The 24686-nt window shown below is 32.6% G+C and overlaps 1 protein-coding gene and 1 pseudogene across 1 annotated transcript; one reads left to right on the top strand and one right to left on the bottom strand.

Annotated features, from left to right (window-relative positions):
• Positions 1-1034: 1034 nt before the first annotated feature.
• LOC129303781 (uncharacterized) lies at positions 1035-8952 on the top strand (annotated as a pseudogene).
• Positions 8953-11045: 2093 nt separating this feature from the next.
• Positions 11046-16870, bottom strand: LOC129303082 (DEAD-box ATP-dependent RNA helicase 53, mitochondrial-like). The gene is made up of 8 exons (XM_054942100.1): positions 16316-16870; positions 15992-16119; positions 15425-15836; positions 14851-14949; positions 14399-14623; positions 13188-13349; positions 11515-12088; positions 11046-11431 (listed from the first exon to the last, which is right to left on the bottom strand). The coding sequence occupies exons 1-7, from the start codon at positions 16694-16696 to the stop codon at positions 11522-11524; spliced, it is 1974 nt and encodes a 657-aa protein (XP_054798075.1). The 5' UTR covers positions 16697-16870; the 3' UTR covers positions 11046-11431; positions 11515-11521.
• Between the last annotated feature and the right edge of the window lie 7816 nt (positions 16871-24686).

Here is a 24686-nt window from a genome sequence, read left to right as displayed (position 1 = left end):
AGTATATAAGATCAGAGCAATTATACACTTCCTTCATTAAAAAATATAAAATATTTTTAACTGAATTTTATCTCTCAATAAAGTAATTACATACTTTCAAACTAACCCTATTTGTTCATATTTATTCCTATTAAACATCCTATAATAAATATAAAGTCATTATTTAAAGAGATATTTTAAAAAAAAAGATAATAATTACACTTCAAAAGACTAAAAATATTTTATATTTTTTAACATTCAATTTCTTAAAAAATATCTTATGTTTTTTAATAATAATAGTAAGTCATTTCAACTTGAAAATTAATTGCAAATGAATCATTTAAGCTTGCAGAGAATTAACAAATTGTATTGGGTTTGTATATCAATTTTTTTTTCTCCGAGTGTTTGGACGCGATTCTCTCAATGTAATATATTGTTCAAAAAATAATATCTTGTCAATCCACTCTACAAGCTAGAAACTGCACAAATGGAAATGGAACAAAAAGTTGAGAGGAAAAAATAAAAAATAAAAAAATATTATCTTTCCTTATGTTGAATGAACATGAAAAAAAAAAAAAAGAGGAAAGAAAATGAGCAACTATTAATATGACTATAATATCCTTATATTAGAATATATTATGTTTGTATAATTATTTATATAAAAAGAAATTGAAGGAAAAGATTACATTAAAACTAATTTCATTGAAATAATTTAAAATCAACTTATTTATTAAAAAATATATTTTCATGTTATTATATCTTAAAACCAAATAATATAGTAAAAATATAATAACATGAAATAAAAAAATATTATAAACTTTACCTTTTTTTATAACTAGTCCACTATAATATTAGTTAGTTTATACGTCTTCACTATTATAGAAGCAATGGCCGCTGCGATTAGTCATCATTATTATTACCACTTAAATTTGTTTGTTGTCATGTTTTTGTTTTCTCTTGATTTATCAAAAAAAAAAAAATCAAAAGCATTTCTGGGTGATGACAAACAGGGGAAACTAAGTTTTCTTTCCTGTATTTTCCTCACATTTTCTCTCCATCCAAACAGACCTCTCTCTCTCTCTCTCTCTCTCTCTCTCTGCGCGCGCGCGCGCGCGCGCTGAGTCTCTGAAAGACCGAAACAAATGATAAATGTCGTTGGCTTTTCATTTATCCTCAAATTGTTGAGCGAGGTCCACTCTGACTGTTTTCGACTGCTTTTTTTTAATATAATTTCTCCGTTTCTGCCTTAAAATGTTGTAACACGAGGAAATAGGGCTTGATTTTTCTCATATCCGGCCGTTCCTCTCTCAGAAGTGTGCATCTTTATATATATATATATATACATATATCTAAGTACATATACCCGCCATTTTATTGTGAGATCATAAATATATAGATTTCATAGTCGTCTTCTCCCTCCTTGTTCTCATTCTCCGTGTCGTTTGTCGCTTGTCCTTTCCCTTCCTTTCAACAACCTACCTTTCTCTCTCCTTCAATTTAGTTCAAGTAATTGCTGATGAAACTGGAGCACAAGGACGAGGGCATCGCCGATGCAGGCATGAAGAGGTATAGGAATGGTGAGATTTGGGATTTCGAGCACGAAATGCCAGTGGCGGATGGTGCCTCCGGCGTCGTTTTGGGGTTGGATGGCGGCACAACCTCCACAGTTTGCATTTGCATGCCCATAACCCCCTTTTCCCACCCTCAAATCGAATCTCTTCCCATCCTTGCACGTGCTGTTGCCGGTTGCTCTAATCACAATAGCGTGGAGGTAATTCTCTGTTCTTTCTTGTAGGAATCATGCATTTGTTTTCTCTGTGGGGGTAATTTTTCTTCTTCTTTCTTTTTTTTTTTTTTGGTGAACATCTGCCTCTGGGATTGCTGTTAACTCTTGGTTTTTCCTTTGTTCCTCGTTGGGGAGAATAAAGGGGCCGTTTACTTGGTTTGGACATACATTGTAGAAAGGAGGGTGCTTTTCATTTCGATAACTTGTTGAAGAAGTTCATTTTTATAGTGGAAAATGTAGTTATTATTATTTTTTTAATGGCAATAATAAAAAACGAGACGGATGCAAAGCTTGATGTCTAATGTTGGAAATTGTTGAGGACATCTACTTTATTTTAACAATTGTTGAATTGTTGGTCTCTGTTCCTGTATTCACTTCTCTTGAAGATTCAGGGAAAGAAGTGATTTTAGCCATGCATTATATAGTTTCTTTCTCGTTTTTTCTTATCCTCTTTTCCTTTTCTTTTTCACACACTCACGTGAAGTGAAAAGGAAACTGCACATTTTCTCGCTTCACGGCCTGGATATGTTGTATCCATCTACCTCCTCCATGTGGAACATTAGACTTTTAAGTGTTTCATGATGAAACTCCTTTGATCATCCTAACTTATAAGTTTATTGTACATTTTCAACATTGGAATAACTTCCTGGTGTCCATTTACTTTGGAAGATTAAGTTTTCCTTCAAGGCCAAAGCTTCTCTATCTTACCTCTATGTTGCTTCTTTCGTGGAATTTTTTTTTTTTTTCCGGTGAGGTGGTACAATAGATGATTGAAGTACATCACACAAGACTCTGCCGGAATTTTTGTTGACTCATTTTCACGGTTTTGGGTGAATACGAGAGGATGAAATTTTTAGAAGACGGGCAAAGTTTGTAGTACTATAGTGGTTTAATATTACCGGCATCTGTAAGTATTAGATGCGGCCTCTTCGTTTACTTTGGGAGAGGATCATCTATTTGGCATTCTTTAATAGTCTGGTAATGGGGTTTTTAGATCCCACCCCTTTGCATTTACATCTTCACATTACATTATGTCTCGAGAGGATTTCTTGTACACATGTGGAACCTTTTCTTCTCATGTCAATGCAAATATTATGCTTTTATGTTGTTCTTATTGAGTTCTTTAGGGGTATAACTGAGATGATAGAATGGAGATAACATTGTAAAATTAGTCATGCTGTTACAATTTTTTACTTCTACAGAAACTGCTGCAAGGGAAACATTAGAGCAAGTTATGGCAGACGCACTTTCAAAATGTGGCTCAAAACGATCTTCAGTCCGAGCTGTTTGCTTGGCTGTTTCTGGTGTTAACCATCCAACAGATCAACAAAGGATTCTCAATTGGCTTAGGTTGATATATGTAATTTTTCTATTTTTCTCTTTAACTGCTAAAAGAAAGTAAATAATCTTTCGTTCATTTTGTCTTTTCATTTCATTTAGGTGATGCATCAAACTGTTTTATTCTGGAAATATCTTGTTTATTCTTGATGTGATTTTCATGTCTGATTCATAAAACATATTTCATATTATGTTCTCTCTCTTCATCTGGGGAAAAATCTCTGAAAACAATATAGGCTGACTACTGAGTGCTGCCATGAATAAATTATCAAATGTAGTAGGTCTTCATTTTTTAATGGTGAAGTGAATAGAAATCACCGATCCTTCAGCTTCCTGATTATGTTTTACTCCATAGTACTTTGTGTAAGTTAGATTGAATATTGCTGGATGTCATTTCCACAACGTTTTAATGAGTTTGGTTAATGAAAGTGGGGCGATATTATAGTATAAGGCAGCTTCTTCACCCATTATACAGTGCTAATTAAATTTCAACTTGTTTGTGTATTCTGCCGGTGCAAGTTTTAAAAGTTTTTCTTCATGTATAGTGCCATATTAGTTTCTTTATTCTCTTACAAACAGGAGTAAGGCTGAATCTCTGAATTTTTCAATATGTTTTGGCCTTGCTATTTCAGAGATATATTCCCAAGCCATGTGAGGCTGTATGTTCAGAATGATGCTTTGGCTGCTTTGGCAAGTGGAACAATGGGCAAACTCCATGGGTGTGTATTAATAGCTGGGACAGGGACCATTGCATATGGATTCACTGAAGATGGCGGAGAAGCGAGGGCTGCAGGTGCAGGACCAGTCTTAGGTGACTGGGGCAGGTAATTCAGTGGTGCTGTTTCTGTGTCTCTCATGGCCGCTCTCTCTGTATTGATTTGAATGATTATATTGAAACTATAATGAAAGTCAAAGTTTAATTATATATTTTAGGTGTGTAGTTCAATGAATATCCATCTTTTGTCCTTCTAATCTTTTCAGGTATGGATATATATTTCTACCTTGTTATGCCTTTCTCGCATGAGTATGACTGCTTCCAATGACCATTTTTAAGAGGAAAACAATGTGCCCCACAAGAACTGTTGATAAAAGACAAATAACAAATTAACTTTCAGACATTCCCGAAACCTATTAAATAGCTTTGGTTTATTGTTGAAAAATTCTTCTCTCTCTCTCTCTCTCTCTCACAGACACACACAGAGGCTAAGGAAGTTAGCTTTTGTTGAAAAAGAGATGTAGCACTGTAATGCACGGATAGGGAACTCAATTAGCTAAAAAAGGGTTCCATGTGTGTAAAGTGGAATGACCTTACTTTTCTAGTATGCTCTTTTGCTGTCATCTAACATCACTTTTCTGGTATGCTCTTTAGACGCCATCAAACGCATTGGTTGATGGGTTTTTTTCCTTGCAGTGGATATGGAATAGCCGCACTGGCATTAACTGCTGTAATTAAGGCATATGATGGCCGTGGTCCAAGTACAATGCTAACAAGTAGTATTCTACAAAAACTTGGTCTTTCTTCCCCTGAAGAAATAATTGGGTACATATTTTAGTTATATACAGCCTCTAGTTCTCGCAGTGTCAGGGATCATTTTAACTCAAAAGCTTAACTTATTTGATTTTTAAGAGGAGAAGAGGGGGCTTAACTTTGTAAGGGTAGGTCTAGGAATAGTTTTATTGTAATCTCGTGCATTAATATATTTGTGGAGGACGTAGTGTCACAACCTTTATTTGTCTCATTGAAAATCAGGTGGACCTATGCAGATCCCTCTTGGGCTCGTATTGCAGCACTTGTCCCAGTTGTGGTGTCCTGTGCAGAGGCTGGAGATGAGGTCGCAAATAATATCCTGCTTGATTCTGTCAAAGAACTGGCTTCAAGTGTGAAAGCTGTTGTAGAGAGACTTGGATTATGTGGTGAAGGTCCGGTATTTTTATGATCAGTCTTATTAGTAATTGACATCTGTGCTCATCATAATATTAACATTAGATATTCCTGGTCTTGGATAAAGGAAAAACTAGTTAAAGTAGGCAACATAACTAACTATTAAGTGCTTAATCGGGGAACTTTGTGATTTTAAGTTCCTGCTGGGGTGATTGTCTAACCTGAAGAGCTGATTCAGTTTATACTCATCTGTGTATATACAGGTGTCTATGAGCATAGAGGTGCCTGAGTTGAGCTTATATAGTTGCAGTTCGATATTAAGCCACATGTTATCTATAGAATCATAAGATGCTGGTTGCTTTTCTATCTGCTTATTGAAAGCTCATACACCTGTTTAAGTCATCTTGTATGTTGATTTTAGTAACTTGCATTTTCTTCCATGGCATATTACTGTCTTTAAGAATCTTGGACTTCAGCAGGAGTTTCATAGAGTTGTATTAACAAGAAACTTCTTCCAAGTGTCCATTGTTGTGGGGGAAGAGAGGATCCTTTTGCTGGAACCTGGAATTGCTTGAATATCTACAATATAGATGCATCCTCTCTTGATAAAAATATTATGATGGGTAGTTTGGTGTACTGTTATCATTGTCATTCAACATGATTTGCTGGGATTTTAGAAAGTTGGGGAATCTTCTTCTGGTGATGCGTGTGTTTTTCTAACTTGTTAGCCATTCAAGAATTAATGTTACAAGCTAAGTGAAAGTGTCAAAGGATATAGGATAATTGAGATTGTTATCAAATTCCTTATCTGTAGTTTAGGTTTAGTATAACCTATTAATGTTATAGCCATTACCTACTTATCATTGTCTCTAGAAGTTGTAATTCTTGTGGAGAGTTTCTTTTCATATTCAGATTTATCAAGATTAATTAATAATGAGGATAAATAGGGATTCAATCAATAGAGTGTATACACACTACAAATGAGCAAGGCTTTCCATTTACCACTTTTTTTGCTTTAACCTCCAATTCAACAAACACGATGCCTCAGGTATTTTATGTTTGGGTTAAGAGTCATTTTTGCTCTTCAATTGTATACAAAAGATCACTAAGGATCCTAAATTTAACTGTAGGTCAATTCTATCCTTCACCTTTTAAAATCTAAATCTCCGTGCCCTTAAGGTTAAATCTCCTTTTTTTGCCGGTAATGGGTCCCACCTTTTTTTTTTTGACCAATCTCTCTTTTCCTCCACATCACTTCTCTCTCTCCCCCTCTCCCCGCTCACGCACACACTACTCCAGCCATGGCTTCTACTGTACACATTTATCCGGTTTCCTTCTCTAGCCAAGGCCATATCAACCCTCTTTGTAGACTTGGCAAACGCTTAACCTCAAAGGGCTTGCTCATCGCATTTTGCACCCCAAAAAGTTGGGCCAAACAGATGAGGCAAGCCAGTAATATTTCCAACGAGCTGAGACCTCTCTCTCCTCCATTTTCTCTCTCCCTCCCTTTGTCCTCTCCCTTCTCCCTTCCTCTCTCTCTTCCTCGTCTTCAACCTCATTCTCCTCATGTTTCTTTGCTTCCTTTGTTCTCCCACCTCTAAAGCAATTGAAGCCCCCACTTTCCTTCATGAACACTGCATAAGCACCGAAACCTTTGCTCAAAACAGCACCTTCCACTTCAACCTCAGAACCCTCCTTGATTCCTTAGCTACCCGCGCCACCTGCCATGCTCAATCCTATACTGGGATGCCATTGTCAAGTACCATAAGCTTCTCCTCGTGATTGTTATTCTGGTCATCGAACAGCGTGGATGGGTTTGGTGTAGTGGTAGATGACGACGGCTATAAACCAAGCCATTGTCATCAGAGAACATCAACATGAGTTGGCCATCATCAAGCCTATCAAACCCAAGATGGGCTCCAACGCCACCAATCGAGTTCTAACATTCCTTAAGGGGCGTCTGTTGAGGAAGGCAATGGAATCGCTCATAGATTGCTGGTGAGGCCCCTAAAGTTTTGATGAGAAGTCAAGGATAGAACCTTTTGAAATCATGGCTTGCTAGTTACTTCGTTAGGGCGTGCATTAGCTTGACTTTATGTCATGGGTTCGATTCAACATGATTCCTCAAAAGTCGAGGGGGAGAGAGGGGGGGAGATGAGATGGACAATGGAGATGGGAGATGAAGTGAGAGAGAGGGGGTGAGGTGTTAAAAAATAAAATAATAAAATATAAAAGTGGGCCCCACCATTATATTTTATTATTAAAAAAAGCTAGGTTAAGCAAAAAGTGGGGTCCACTAACAAATATTTTAGCCACATTGATGTGGGGCATGGAGATTCAGATTTTAAAAGTTGAGGGACATAGTTGACCTACAGTTGAGTTTAGGGTTCCCAGTGACCTTTTGCCTACAGTTGAAGGACAAAAATAACCCTTCACTCTTTATATTTCATGAAGATTCTTACTAGTAACCAGTAAGCTCTCCAAAATTGTGTCACTTTCTGACTAGAAAACTATCTTATTGAATCTAAAACGGATATTTTGCCTAGACCTTGAAAGGTTTAACCGATAGTTCAATTGATTTTATTACATACACATAGCAGCAGTTAGTTCTCTTCAGGACACAATTGCTAGCCTGTGTTGTGTCGGTGCTGAAGTTAATTATAGTTGGTTATAAAATTTGAATAATCTTACCTAGGCCTAGATCTCTGTTTGGAGTATTGTGCATGATTTTTAATGTTGAAGTAGCAATGATAATTTATGGCTGATAGTTTCATTTTCCTTTTTCTTTCTTTTTTTTTTTCAGATGGAAAGGGTACTTTTCCCCTTGTTATGGTTGGTGGTGTTCTTGAAGCAAACAGGCGGTGGGATATAGGAAAAGAAGTCACAAACCACATCTCTAAACACTTTCCCGGTGTCCAGCCCATTAGGCCTCAGGTCAGCTTAATATTCTATATTTTGTTGTTTATCTTGATTGATGCACCAACGAAAAAACACGTGGTGGGTAAACATAGTGAGAAAGAGTTGCATGAAAATCAGATCTTATTTCCAGCTAAGTTGTATAATTCACCATACTCCTTTCTGGCTGCAATTTGCAAACGAGTGTTAAAAAATCACACACAATAAAGCTGATCAAGCAGGAAATTGGAAATCATGGGTAGCATTTTTGTGATGTCTAGAATGTCATGGCAAAAGAACCATCCTGATATTGTTGGGTAAAAAGAATGCAACTTGGAGATTCAACTCATGCACACTTTGCACACTAAATTTGACACAAGGCCAAGAAACTTCGTTTTCTTCATTTCTCCGCATTCAACTCAATGCATTATATTCAGCGCTTTGGTATCTTTGGACAATAGCTGCCTATAACCATTTCTTTCTAATTAAGTAATTTCCTTTCACTCGCACTTTATCAGATCACCCTTTTATTGTGACAGGCTCACTGACCTCAGTAGTGTCGTCAGCAATATTCTTTACAATTTCAATTGGACACAAATGTTTATAAAACAAAGACAAATTTGCGGTATTTAAGTGCTCTTATAGAGATACTTTATAAACCTTTATAGTAATCTCTCCCATTCTCACATGCGCCCTTTTAATTTCCTGTGCAACATCAGGTTGAGCCTGCAGTTGGGGCAGCGTGGCTGGCATGGAATTCTTTCATGAAAGAATATCACAAAGAAATATGCGGAAGCTGAATGGATGGAATGATGGTTAAGAGAAAAGAAAAAAAAAAAAAGGTGATGTAAGGTACTCAATATTGTTGATTAATGTGGTTAACATTGTCAAATTTACGCTGAAATAAACTGGCTTTACATATAGTTTATGTGCCTTGAGTAGTTTCCTTGCACTTGTCAGGCCCGCTTTCATCCTTCCACACACTCCTTCCTTCCTATTATTTTTAGTTAACTTAAACATTATATATGATGTAAATACTTCTTTGTAATGGAGTAAGCAGGTTCGAGTCTCATTATGGCTTTGTTGTGCATTTTTTGATTTCCTCTTCCCAGTATCTTGGGAAATGTATTACCACCACCAATCTACAACAATCCGAAATCACAATGGCAGTCTCACTAATACTTTGAAGATGTCTTTAATATTTTTATTTAACATAACTGCATGTTTTAGAATTTACTCCAAGATAAGTTGGTTAAACTTAGATTAGTTGAACCAAACACCTTTCAAATATGCTGTGCTAGAACCGTGCTATATTGTTTCTTTCAGTGTTGGGGGCAACTTTTTTTCTTTGATTATTACACAGTATGGCAGAAATTTTGTTAGTAGATTATGCTTTTTGCCTAACAAGTTGGTCTCAAACCTGCATTAGAGGTAGTTAAGTTTTTTTTTTTTTTTTGGGTCAAAAGAAATTCATTCATCAGAACAAAAAAGGGCAGAAGGCCTATAAAAGGTAGCAAGTTGGTGAGGAGTTGGAAACAGAATGCGAATACAGTTCAAGAGTTTAATGCCAGAAAAAGAGTGAGATGAGCCGTAAGTTACAAATCTTATGGAGTTCAATTAATCTGATTTAGCCTCATGAAAGCTTATTTTGTGTGCAATTTTGGGATGGATTTGTCTTAACACAAGGTGAATATTGCCTAGAGAGTACAAAGTGGAATTAGGAAGGATGAAATTCAAATTCACAAAATGAGATCCAGTGCTTGTTAAGGTGAGATTGGGACATGCTTATGAGACACATCAATTGCAGAGGCAATGCGATAGTGTGTTTGAATAACGTTTTTAACCGATTATTTGAAGAAAATCGATTAAAAATGAAAATTATTCAAACACTCATAAAATAGATTAATTGATTTTTGGGTTAAAATTAATTTTTTTGAAAACTGAGAAACCGAGCGTTTGTGAAAAACCTAATCAAAAACATTGAAAAAAATTATAAAAAAAAGCTCAAAAAAAATTACAAAAAAAAATATAATTTAAAAAAAATAAAATTAAACTCTCTTCGCTTCTCTTTTTTTTTTCTTAAAATTCAAACTTTATATTTTCAAAAAATTTAATATTTAATATTTAAAAATTAAATTATATAATAATTTATATAATTAAAATTAATTCTAATTAAATTATCTAAATATCTTTAATTCTATTAGAATTAATTTTAAAAAAATAACATTTAAATAAATTGCATTATAATATAATCAGTTATATTAAAATATATTATTTAATTAATTATTTTTATAATCTATATATCCAACTAAAATTCAAATGGGCACATAAACAATCTTTGCATAAGAGATTTTTCATGGTCAGCAAGGTTTGTATCGAATTATGAATCCATCCCGAGTTAGCTAGTTTGCTTTTAGTGGATTGTCATAATTTGCTCAGCTATTAAGCTGGGCTTGTATTTATCATCCAAAAAAAGAGGACATCCCCTCTATTCTAAGAAAAACAAAAGGTGAAACTTCCCCTCCCAATAGTTAAGATTTAATGTTTTATAAAATTATTAAAATTTGAAATTTATGAAAAATAAATGAGTCCAAGGAATCCACAACCAAATAATCCACATCAAGAACACCAAAAGCAGCCTTGAAGCGGGAAACCATTTTTGTAATATAAAAGCTAATACCCTAACTACTATAGATAACAGTCGTAAATAGCGAACAGTAAGGAAAATGTAGCAGAAACACCTCCAGCAAAAGAAATTATTTAAGCCAAGACCAAAAATGAGTGCAATCAATTTTTAACTATAGTAATCCCCCCCCCCCAACAAAAACGCCAAGTTTCTCAGTAAATTATAGAGGGGGAAAATAGAGAGAAAAGAAGCTTCTCGTCATTCGCTCTCTCAATTTATATAGAGAAAAAAGAATTCCTACACAGCAATTCAGGGGCATTGAAAGAGGATGTTATATTATATAACATCAATCCCAGCAAAAACAGTCCTGATTCAAGTGATTACAATCTTCTGTATACAAGAAGCCGAAAAAGTAATTGATCCTCAATTTATTACATAAAATCGACTTGCTGACGTTATTACATAAACTCAGTAACATTAAATTCAGTTAATCATTTCACGAACCACCAAAAAAGCACCAGGATAAACGAGGGTAAAGATAAACAAATTAATGATGATAGTATTACTATTACCATTCAATTAGCAAGCCCATGATAGTTTTCTACTATATAGTAGAAGTTAAGTATAAACAGAAGAGCACCCTACCCTTTCGTATATATTTTAATCTGCTCCCATCAACTGCTAGAAGGAATTTAAGTCGAATTACTATGCCCCATTTGAAGTTGCCTCTTCAAAACTTCCAATTAAACTTAAGAGGTACTTCATGCAGTAAACTGCGAGAAAAGAAAGACAAGGAGCCAAACAAATCTAGAGAGGCTTGCTGGAACTTGTAGATGAAAGCTCCCTGCCTAAATAAGTATAGGTGTAAACAGTGATCGCTATGCCATAATCTCATTCATCCTTTGTAATAATGTAGGGATAAAGCCTACATGCATCAAATGTCAGAGTAAATGACAGCAATTAAACTCTGCAAGAGGCCAACACTAGGATCTGCAGACGGACACTTACCATAAAATCAGAATGGCCTTCTCCCACTGCTTTGATCATTATTCTGCTCATTCCCAAAAGCACCAAAACCATCACTACCTCGAGAGTCACCAAAGGCATTCCTTTGGTTTGAATCTCTGGCACCAAATGCACTAGATTGACCTGAGCCAAAACCACCAGAACGATCTGAACCACCAAATCCACTGCTGCCGCTTCGACGACTAAACCCAAATCCTCCCGTGTTTCCTGCTCGGTCTACACTAGATTTGCCAAAGCCACTGTCTGATGGTCCAGAGCCAAAGCCACCAAAGGAGCCAAAACGTCCAGAGCTTGGTCCATTGCCCGAAGAATTACCAAAGGATCCCCCAAACCCACTTCTTGATCCAGGGCTGCTGAAACGACCAGAATTAGGTCCACCAAACCTTCCCCTATCATCAGAATTACCAAAGCTGGAGCGGCCTAAACCAGGACCACGGCTGCCAAAACCTGAATCACCAAATCTACGATCCTGCATGCCTCCAAAATTGCTAAATCGACCCCCACCCGTGCTATTAAACATGCCTACTGATTCACCTTGAGCAGTAATTCTCGGTAGCTAATGAACAAGGATATTAGAATAAGAAACAAAAGTTAATAAAAATACATAATTAAAATGTGACTAAGGGGAGGCATAGAAGAAACAAACTGTTGATAGCACAACAGTTTTACATGCACAAACAAAAGTGTTTAACAAAAAGCTCAAATCGACTGCTAATCCAAATTCAATAAATTAAATTTCAAAACATACTCATTACTTAAAATTTTAACCATCTTATAACCATACTAATATACCTTATTGTTTCAGATCACAAGGGAGGCACAAGGCCTAGTAACAAGTGGGAAAGGGATGGGGTAGGATTGATCCCACATACATCGAAATCCCCAGCTCTTATGTCTAGAGAAAATGTCACTTGAGTCAATGCTTGCATGCAACCAATACTTGTTCGTTAATTATCATTTCCCCACTGTTTCTACTGCCTGATAGTTAAATTCATTAGAATGAAAGATGCAGCTCCCACTTGCTGGGTATTAAGTAGAGGTTATATGATATTCAGCCTTCACACATTACTCTATTCACAACCAATCCTAAGTAATCATTTCTATAACACCCGCAGAGTTAACATTCCCAAATATCTCATGACAGATTTTAAGGCAAGCCCTTGTACATAACCCATAAAACTTTTACCTCTCAAATTTTAAAAGCTGAGAAAGTTCTCACCAACCAAATTATCAATACATCAAGAACTTTGAATAGATCAGATTTTCAGCAACTCTATTTCATCAAGACTTTGTAATTGGCACATAATTTTAGAGAAAACCTTAATCACAAATTAAATAATGTCTTCCAACTTAAACGGGGAATGTCCACAAGGGTGCAGCCTCAAGGCTAAACTCCAAATACTCTAACTTGAAGGTCTTGGGTTCAAATTCTAAAGTGGATAGTCTAGTCTACCTCCTCAAAACCTCATTTCTTTCCTGCAGCACTCATGTGGCGTATATTTCAATAAAGTCAACCCCCTCCCAAAAGAAGGGGGAAAACAAATGCAGTCATCTAGCTTAAATTTTGGCAGACCAAAAAAGAATAATGAACTACAAACAACTTCCGAGTAAACAAGATTGAAAGAATAGAAATGAAAAGGATGCAAACAGATCACCTCAGAAAATCTGCTGCCAACATCACGCTCAATAATCTTGACAGCCCTGGATTGATCCTGAGTATAAATAAGGATAGCAGTTCCTTTCTTCCCTGCTCGACCTGTTCGCCCCGATCGATGAACAAATATCTCTGAATTATTGGGAAGATCAAAATGTATTACCTGTGAGCAGCGTCAGTTACAACAAGGGTATATCGTTGAGTGGATAAGATAAACATACAAGCCATTGATATCCCAAGTTCTCAAGGACGGAGAGAAAAAAAAAAAGAAGAAACTAAGCAACAGTGTGTATGTGATTTTCTTTGTCCAAGAGGAAGCTTGACAACAATTATATCTACTGAAAAAAACACAATCAGTAGAAATGTGTATATGTGTAATTGTCAAACTGTCTGTGTTTGTGTTGAACAAAATAATTTGCATAAAGCTAGGCATAAAATATTGGCAGCCTCAAATAAGTTAAGCGTCATAAAGAGTGGGAAAAAAACAACAAAGAAGCAGCTTTAAATTTATATCACCATATACTAAGCCCATAGGAATATGTAAAGTAAAATCCAAGTCTACAGGTGAAGATACTTTCAGAACTTGCACGGTATGTGTTCTTTTAATTTAATGATTTCTTTCACATCCTGAAAATCTCTAATATGCACCTTCTAATATTTTCAGAGAAGAAAAAGTAAGCATTTTTAAAGATGATCCACGAGTTTCATAAAACGAACTACTTTCCATGGAATCCATAGGAAAATTATGATCCCACTTGATAAATAACAAAACGTGCTAGGCAATTTCATAAATTGGAGGCAACAGTCATCAAATGTACATAAAGCTGAATTCCTCTGTTTGTTTAGGAGGGAAAATAATTAGAAGCAAGCAGATAAAGCTTATTAGATTCATCACCCTCACTACATCCCCAATAAAAAAACTCTTCAAACAGGGCACGTCTCCCATCCTATCATTTCCCTTGTCACCAAACGTTTTGGAAAATTGTCCCCCAACTGGACAAGAGCATTTTCAACGTTGACTGGGCTCCCCTTTTTCCCCAGAGCCAGCCTCTTCCCCTAAACACCATGCCAAGCACATTGCCATATATATTAAACTATCATATTTTAAGAAGCAAAGTTAAAAACCAAGGGGAAACATCATATATAGAAATTACAACATCATCCAGAGTACCTCAATCAAGAGGTAATAACTAGAACTAAGAGAGAACTCACAAGGTCAACATTCGGTATATCAAGACCGCGTGAGGCAACATCAGTTGCCACTAAAACGTTGAAATGGCCTTCTCTAAAGCCAGAAAGAGTTCTTTCCCTCTGAGCTTGTGAAATATCTCCATGCAAGGCCTCACATCTAAGGCTTCTTGACATAGAATATGATAGTCGATCAGCATCACGTTTGGTTTGGGTGAAAACAATACACTTTCCTCCTTTAGCGTGTTCCTGAGGAAGCGAGATGTTCAGGACAGAAAAAATGGAAAATCTAATCATCTGATTCATTTTCTACCTTTTATCCTGGAAGATATGTTCAGGAACACTAGAATGCAATAATTTTAAGAAACAATTAAAGTATAATAAAATTAAGAGTTAAATGAGTTAGATCAAACAAAATAACAATGGTAGTAACCAATAATTATAAAGTTGGGAAATAATAGTATCAAGAATCATACAGTTACTAGGGTTTCAATAATTCCTGCTTTTCCATACATATCTGAGGCAATTGAGTATAATGTAATTCCATCAGCCAACTTCTGATCAGAATCTCCAACCTACAGCATCAACAAGTCTATAATTAACCTTTGAACCAACCAATCATAAGAATTATAAAATCATGCATGCTGATCGCTGAACACAAACATTGAAGCTTACAATTCAATCAAGAATGAGAACGAATGGACTGAAAGCAACATATACATGCATGCACAGCATAGCATTACAATATAATAACTCACTGGGTTACTTTTTATATATAATATAATAACTCATAAAACTTTTGCCCGACAAGTACAAGTTACTGCAGTTTGTATATCCTACAGCTTTACAGTCTAGAAACTTCACTGGGTTACTTTTTATCACGGAAGAAGGGAAAAGAGACAGGGTCTATAGTATAGACGCGTTACAAAAATACAGAAGCAGAAGCCAAGAAAAGCATAAGCCCAATCAGCTAAATGAACTTGGCAAATTGGAATAGTAGAAGTGATGTAAGTCTTACTCCAGGAGCCAACAACAGAATTGCATACTCACAAGATCAATGGTTATTGGATTATTTAAGTAGTTGCGAGAAATCTGCTTTATCCAAGAAGGCATTGTTGCTGAGAACATAAGCGTTTGGCGTTTGGGAGGCAACCTCTCCAAGATTTTTTCAACATCTTCCTGAAAGCCAACTTGAAGCATCTGATCAGCTTCATCAAGAACAACAAACTGAACGTCCTTCAAATTTAGAGCACCTCTGTTAAGAAGGTCGATAATTCGACCTGGTGTGCCTACTGCAACATCAACACCATAGTCTAGCTGCCTCATTTGACGCGAAATGGGTGTTCCTCCATAAACACAAATTGTATCCAAATTAGGTGCTGACTCATAGAACTCCTTTTCAACCTGCCGAGCAAGTTCTCTAGTTGGTGCCAAAACCAAAGCAAGAGGATCCCTTCCTCGTCTGCATCACCAGACATAAAAACATGCATAGTTAAAATGAATCAAAATCTCCAACCACCCATAACTCAGCAGCCCTGCCTCGTACATTGCCTTATCCAACTTCAAACAGAAAAACAATAGAGAAACAGCAAGATAAGTTTTCTTGAGTAAACCAACCCATGCTTAGCATTATACTGAATGATCTTGTCCAAGATAGGTATCCCAAATGCGAGAGTTTTCCCAGTTCCCGTTCTAGCTCGACCAATCATATCACGACCTTGCATGGCAGGTTCAAGAACAGCTCTCTACATAATAAGATGAGCTTATTAACCACTGTTCGCTTAATAGGAGCTGCGACTGATAAATAATTTCAACAGAGAAATAATATAGTTGGATGACAACAGACAATTATACAGCTTGCTATAGCATATCTCCTAAATGAATAACAAGAAAATGACCGAAATTGTCGCTCGACCAAATGTTTAAGCAATTAAAACGTACCTGTATAGGGAAGAGCTTCGTTATACCTCTCTTGGCCAAAGCAGACACGATATCCTCAGAAATACCGAGCTTCGATATATCAAGGCCATCATCATTGTTTCCCTTGGGCCCTTCTTCGAAAGAGTAATCATCGACAGCGTACTGGGCACGAGGAACCAATGACGCCCGGAAATTCAACGGCCCCGCAGGGGAATGAAATGCGCATGACTTGAACCCACCAAAACCAAACAAGTTGGAGAATGGCCGAAGGTCATTACCAGCAACCCCACCATACCCAGCGTCTGATGAAGTGAGGTGATGCTGATACTCGATCAACGTGGAGGCGGCGAAAGCGCGCCTTGAGACTAAGGAACGAGATCTTCTAAAAATTGTTCTGATCATGGTGGCTTCGGATATCGAAGGAAGGGAGAGAGGAATGGGATTGGTAGATAGATGAAGAGAGAACCCTAGTTAAGGGTTTATGGGGTTAATGGAAGCAAAGGGGCTAAAACAGGATAGGGTTTATTGCAATGGAGCATGAAGAAAGGCTGTGAGAACCTCGAGAAGCAAAAGGGTTTATGAGGAGGTGATCCTGTGCGTTCAGTTCTTTTTGAGCTCTCATGAGCTGCACAGGTGTATAGATATTTTCACTTTAATATTTTACAGTGGAGGAATATTTCGTAGGAAGGAAAAATAATGAGACAAGCATTAAGGAAGGGTTAAGGGTGTGTAAGCCAATATACTTAATGCCTTGCTGAGGCTTTTTGCCCTAACTTACTAAAATATTTGGAAAGTTAAATATAAAAAAATATACCATGAAGATGAGATCCTAGATAACCATATTACCTTTTCTAATACTCAATAGATAATTAATAATCTAAAATTTTTATGCAAAATCAACCACTTAAGTCAAAGAGACATCAGATATGATATTAAATAAAAGCCTTTAAATTTAGATAGGTTAGCCTCAATATTAACAACTCAGTTAACACTAATGATGCTGCTACTTATGAAGGCATCATCAGAGATGATAAAAGAAATTAAATTAAAAATTTTTCAAATATCTTAATTATTATTTTAGCATAATAGTTGATCTTATGGGAGTTTTTAAAAGATTTAACTTTTGTGAGAATGCGTAATTGTCCAAAATTAAGGGTGTGTTTGAATTTTAGTTTAGTATAATTGATTATGAAAAAATTAATTAATATGATTGATTTGGATATATAATTGATTATGTTATGTAGTATATAATTAATTTATAAAATTAATTAATAAGATTTATTTTAATTAGAACTGAAAATAAGGTAAAATCATAGTTTTGTAAAAATATATCTAAATATTTATGTTACATATTAAAATTAATTATGAATATAAAACCATATTTTCAAAAAAAAAAATATCCAAACACTCATTATACATGCCAAAATCAATTATGAACTCAAAATCATAGTCTTTTTTAAAAATATCCAAACAACTTTATAAATGTTAAAATTAATTATGAATTCAAAACCACGGTTATCTCATAAACTATTACTACCTTCTTTTTAATTCAATTTTTTAATTATACAATTCTAAAAATTTATCCAAAAATTATATAAATTATTTTACTTATCATATTTTTGGTTCATAATTAATTTTGAAATTACAAGAGGCGTTTGGATTTTTTAATAAAACTATAGTTTTGATTTCATAATTGATTTTAGCATATATAATAACTGTTTGGATAATTTTAAGAAAACATGATTTTATATTTATAATTGATTTTAACATGTAACATAGGTGTTTGGATAATGTTTGTCAAAATGTGATTTCTGTACAATTAATTGATTTTGAACTAGAATACAAACAAGCAATAACTTTCACTGAGATTTGATAAAAGTCTTATTACTCATTGATTGCACATACTCTCATTGTGAGGGATTGAGTTGTCAATTTTAACCACACACATAGAGAGGCAATTAGATGTGATGATTTTTTAGCTCATCGAACATCATATGATAATTTTGATATTACAATTTTTAAAAACCCACCCTTGACTATAGAAACTTTTTTATTTTAAACATGACTAAATTTTAACCTCTCTATATGGTTTTTCCTGGCTTTACATTAAAAAAAAAAAAGCAATTTGCCTAAATGTATACTATTTTCAGCATTATTTTTTGTGCTTTTTTTTTTATCTACCAATACAACAACACTACTCAATCTGACATCTTTTCACCATGTAACATAAATTTATCATTTACAAGTCATACAAAAGTGTGAAGAGTAAAAGTTTAAAAGAAGATATCATTTCAAAACAAGAACTGGTCTATTGAGTAAATAAATTCCTTCGAATTATAAAACTCATTTCATTTGTAAGATTCATCCATGTGAAAAAGTAAAATTAAGCCCTATCAATAGCAAAGATGACTTACAATCTAATAAATAAATGTTAAGGTTTTTATGCCTTGTTTGATATGATAGAAATAGTTTTGATAGAAATGGAATTAATTATGGAAGTCGATATTGATATGAAAATATAGATGGTTATAATGTTGAAAAATATGTTTGGTATATTCATGAAATTAAGAGATTATTTTTATTTAATTAACAATAAGGTGGGTCTAATGACAACTCAACAATGGCAAAGCAAGATCCTAGGTTAGGGGCGCAATGTATTTTTTAAAATTAAAAGCTAAAAAATAATAATTTAATTTTTTTTGGTAAGATAATAATTTAAATTTTTAATTACATATTTTACAATTATTCTCTACTTTTTTTGGTTTGCAATAAGTAGTATATAATAATTTCATTGTTGATGCTATTAAAATTATTTCCTTAAATATAATCATGTTAAACTATTATTTCATGATAAGATTTTTTTTAACCATTACAAGGACAATATGCAAACTCATCGTTAACTTTAAGACCTGTTTGGTTTGAGGGAAGGGGAGGAATTTTAATGAAAAGGAGAGAAGGGAATGGGAGGGGTTTTAACGTTATCTTGTTTGGTTCAGAAAGGGGGAAGAGAAAAATAATTATATATAGACAGTTTTACCCTTATATTATTAAAATTATTTTTCTAATGACATATAATTATAAATGTTTTTAACATGTAATTATAAATATATAGAGTAATTATTATTGTTAAATATATTATTAAAAATCTATTATTGCTAAGTTTGTTTAAAAAAAAATTAAAAGTAACAATTGAAAGAAAGGGTATATTAGTCATTGTGTAACAAAATCATACTCTCCTCTCCCAATCCCTCCAACTTGGAGGGGAGTCCCCTCTCCTTTTCCAAACCAAACAAGGAGAGGGGAGCAAAATCCCTCATCTCCTCTTCCCTCCAATCAAACACTACTTTAGAAGAAAATAAACTAGTAAATAAATATGTTTTTAGATTAAATATTTTTAAGCATATCAACAATAGAAGTCTCAAAGTGATTATCAAATATTATTGAATTGATGAAATGGACCTTTGTTTAATTCACAATGATACGAGCCCACAATAGGATGGTTCGGCCCAATTCAAAAATGATTGGGCCTTTTGAGAAATCGTATACCATCCCAAAAAAACAATATCGAGGCGACATGAGAAATTTGAGACCTTTTGACCGTCTGCCCCACTTTATAAGAGCAAGTTTTTACTCTTTGGAAGTTTTTCACTTGTTGAAGTGAGTGTATCATTTGGTCAAAGAAAGCGAGTGCATCAACTTTGGATTTTGGTATAGTTTTTGAAAATTAACTATATTGCACCGTTTGTTTTAACTTATTTCATAAAAAAATTATTTATTTTAAAAAATATATTTTGTAAATTTCTACAATATTTGTTTAAATTTTTAAAAATAATCAGGATAAAGAAATAGATATTTGATTAGGTAATTTCTTAAAATAATTTAATATAATAGATGAAAGAGAGCGTTTAAAAAAGATGTGATACGTGAAGATATCATGAAATTTTAAAATAATATAATAATCAATTATTTTTTATAAAACAAAAGGCAAGAAGGATATCATAAAATTTAAAAATAACTAACTGATAATTACTTTTTAATTATTGCAACTAAACATAAAATAATATCTATTTTTTTATAAAATATTTACAAAATAAATCTCTTTTTATAAAATCTTTAAACTATATAAAAATTATTTATTTTTTAATCTTGAATAAACAGGTCCATTATCTCGTCTACACACAAAATTGATACTCAAACCTTTAAAAAAAAATAAAGTGTAATTTCTTTTATAAAGAATTAGAAGTTGGGTTTTGTTTGCTTCTTCATTTTTCTGTAACGTACATAACCTATATAACAATGAGCTGGGTAGCTAGCAACTTAGTTGATGTGCTCGTTCTCAGTGTTCCCTGTGACTGTGCTAATAAAATATGATATTTCTATGTGTTTTCTTGAGATTCATGAGAGAAACGGAGAGGGGAAAAATCAATCATTTAACAACAAAAAGACAAACAAACAAATTGGCTTTTAATCTATGGATCCAAAAACATTTAAAATCTTAAACTCAAATATTTTTCTTTAACTCTTGAAAACAATATATTTTGATCCTTGTTAGATTTATTATATTAAGTATGTTTAAAGATAATATATTTTATCAAAATAGTTTAAGCCATTTGGTTAAATACTTTTTAAACTTTATATATCATGATTTATTTTCTAATCTTTAAATATTGGACTTCTTTTTATACTCTAATAATCCTATCATTAGTTGATAAGAAAATAATATAAAATGACATCGAAAGTTAAAGAAAATGATCAAGAGAAAATTTTCTTTATCCTTTTATATAATTTTTTTGGTTATTGTGTGTAAATTTTGCATTCTTTTTGTAATTTTTAATGTTTTTTAATTTTTTTAATAGCTAATAGTCAACATTAACTTTTGTTAATAGTAATAATAAAATTATACCATTTTTAAAAGTTAAAAAAAATCTGTATAAAAAATGAGGTTATGATCTTAAACATTTATTGACCCTTTAATAAATATAAAATGCAGTAGTAATAAAGCATATTCAATTTTTCTTGCTGCAGACATGAGAATATTAATAATTAGTAATATATAAATATTTTATAATTTCTCTTTAATCACGAGACCTATACGAATTTTAATATGTTATTATGAATCAAATCTTTTTTTAAAAAAACTAATCATTTGGTCCTTATATTTTGATAAATTCAATTATAATTCAATGGATTTAATTATAATTTAATCCTTAATTTTAAACTTTAACTCGATATAGTTGAGTCTCTATAGTCTGACTAGGTTTAAATTCAATTCTAAACTTTAATTTAGTACAACTCAGTTCTTATATTTTAAATATTTAAAATATTAGTCTTTGAATTTTAATACTAACTTTATTATTTATAATTTTTTTTAAAAAAATAGTAAGGACCAATAGTTTAAATAGGTGAAACTATAGAAATTAAGTTACAAGAATTAAAATTAAGATCTGATTTTAACTAAGTTAAAATCATAGGACAAAATTGAATTTTAACAAGGTTAACATTATTGGAACAAGATGATTGCTATTATTATTTTTAAATGGATAGTCCTGCCGTCCTAATTTAATGAAATCGTGTCACTACTTACTCTAATTATTGCTTAATTTTTATATTTGCTGTTGCTTAGTTTTCTTTGTGGGAGAATTAATTTAAAGTTTCACATAATACAAGTAGTTGCTACAAGGTTTATTTACAAATTAAGCTAATAAAAATGACTTTATAGTAATTAATTGAGTTGTATGAGTATTTCTCCTTTTTTTCATTTCGTAGTTTTAATAATTTTATTTGAAAGACTTGATTTTTTTTTAAGAAAGACTTAATTTTGTTATTGTGATGTTTGTTCTCTCAATATACCACTTCCATTTTAAATTATAAAATATTTTTGAAAAAAATTCATTGCCTTAAATATAAAACACTTTAATAAAAATAAAATATTATTAATAATACTTTTTTAATAGTACCCTTGTTATAACATTCTTTTTCTTTAATATTCCTTTATAAATAAAATATTAATAAAAAATATTTTTAAAAGTTTGTATTTTTGTTCTAAAAAATTATTTAATGAGTTTTATTGATATGTATAGTTTTATTTAAAAATATTTTACTCTCTCTATTAAAAAATATAAGATATTTTTTGAGGAGTTAAATGTTCAACAATGTAAGACAGTTTTAGTTTTATGAGATGTAATCATTGCTTTTTTTTCAAAAGTGTCCGTATTGATAATTACTTTATATTTATTGTGAGATGTTTAATAAAGATAAATATAAAAAGATAAAATTAATTAAAAAATAAGTAATTATTTTTTTAAACGGAGGGGGTCTAAATTAAGAAAAGAGAGTAATATCTTGTCTGGAAAAGAAACTAAATATTAAACCATAAAATAAAATATTTATTCAGACTTGCATGTACAACTATAAGACTCTCTCATGAAGTTGGAAAACCGGAGCAAAAGAAGAAAACTTCCACTTCAGCAGATCGCTAGTGCTCGTCTTGCTTTCTGTGAGTGGGATTGTGACTCTTTATTTAGTTTCACACTGACCCTTGTTTTTCGGTATCGCTGACCAGATTCCTTTAAACTTCAAAGTAAAGCAACAACCACAATCATCTGAAAGGGGTTTATTCCGACCCGTTTGAATTTACAAATCTGTCCTAATGGAATTGGATTATTAATATGTCGGGATAATTAGTGGATCCGACATTATTCTGGTAAGCATGAAATTTTACTGAAATTAGGAATTAATACAAGATTGATTTTCCATTGAATTCTAATTATAAAAATCATTCTTTTCACAATTACAGTGATTATTTTAATTAGTTATTTCCTTTCATTATAAGACAATTTAAAATTAATTGGATTTTCTTTTTTTTACAGTATCCTTCTTTCGTAAACAGAGAAGGATGATTAAAAGAAGAACTCACCTCAAAAGTAAACAGTTCTCTTTTAATATTCATTCTTTCTATTTATCTCTCTCTCTTTGTTTCTTGTTTTTTGTTTTTGAGCTTCAGTGTTTCTGCTGTACATTTTAATTTAGACTTTAATAATTTAAACTTACATGAGTAGTGACTCTAACTTAATTATATTATTTAATGTATTATATATTATTTATGTTTGATATTCTTTCCTGATTCAATCTGGATTAATATGGAGCTGACTCAAAGTACTGGTGCTCTACGTAAAAAGGCATCCACTACACTCTGCTCAATGTTTGTTGTCCCGTTATAAATTTTTGAACCTGGATTTTGGCACATGTTTAAAGGTGCATCGGAATATATTATTTGAATTTTTTATTTTAAAAGTTTTATTAGTCATTCGATATTGATTTAGTCGAATAATGTGTATTCCATGTTCATTGATAACTGAACTCTCATCTGGTATGGTTTGTCTTGGTAGTCCGTATGATTAGACTAGTGAATTTCAGTATTCGATCATATTTAAAAATGTGTAGAAACTGGAGAATGTAAAGAAAAAAGAAATATTTGTGATATGACTTGATTAACTTCAAAGCGATCAATTTGATTTATTTATTTTTTTAAATGTAAGCAGGGGGAATCGAAAAAAATGATTCTCACATGATTGACTTTGAGATTAGTTTAATTTAGAGAGTACGTGCAAAAAAAAAAAAAAAACCACACATTATGAGGAATAGGCGTCAATGAAAAATCCGGGGATATTCTTATTTATGTGTGTGGGTTAGGATCTCTTTTGAGTTAATCAAGTTGAACATTTCAACTTGTTGTATGTTGAATACAATTAAATGATTTTATCTATTTTAACAAAGTATTAATCACAAAAATATTAATATTAATAAGGCTAAATTATACAAAAACTTCCTTAAATTTTATCTATATTTGTAAATAATTAACCCTTTTAATCTTTACTGTTAATAAATATAACCTGATAACAAACATGGTTGTGTTTAGCAAAAAGAGATGATCCCTTACAATGTATTTATCGAATTACACCTAAAATAGTTATTTGTTTTAAAATAAATAAATTAACTACGTTATCAATGTAAGTGATATTGAGTGATACACACAATACTTCTTCTAGAACAAAATATAGGATGTTAATAACTAATACACGGTTATTAAAAAATATTAGTTAAAACTTTAATTTTTTTAAAAAATTTACATCTTTTTAATTTTACTCTCATTAAATACTATATATAAGTATTTTGATAATTATAATTAAAATTTCACTGTATCATTTTTTTTTCAAAAACTTATAAAAGAAGTAGGGGTATGATTGAAAAAATAATTATAAAAATTACCTAATACCTTATATTTTAAACTAAGCAAAGCTTCTAAAAATGCCTTATATTATGATCTAGAGGAAGTAAGCGAGTTCATAAAACTCGAATTTAAAGTTGATAACTTTATTTAATATAAGTATTG

Source organism: Prosopis cineraria, unplaced genomic scaffold, assembly GCF_029017545.1.
Source record: "Prosopis cineraria cultivar Desert tree isolate PC_DT_omini unplaced genomic scaffold, ASM2901754v1 PC2, whole genome shotgun sequence".
Taxonomy (NCBI): domain Eukaryota; kingdom Viridiplantae; phylum Streptophyta; class Magnoliopsida; order Fabales; family Fabaceae; genus Prosopis; species Prosopis cineraria.
This window is presented reverse-complemented; position numbering and strand designations above follow the sequence as displayed.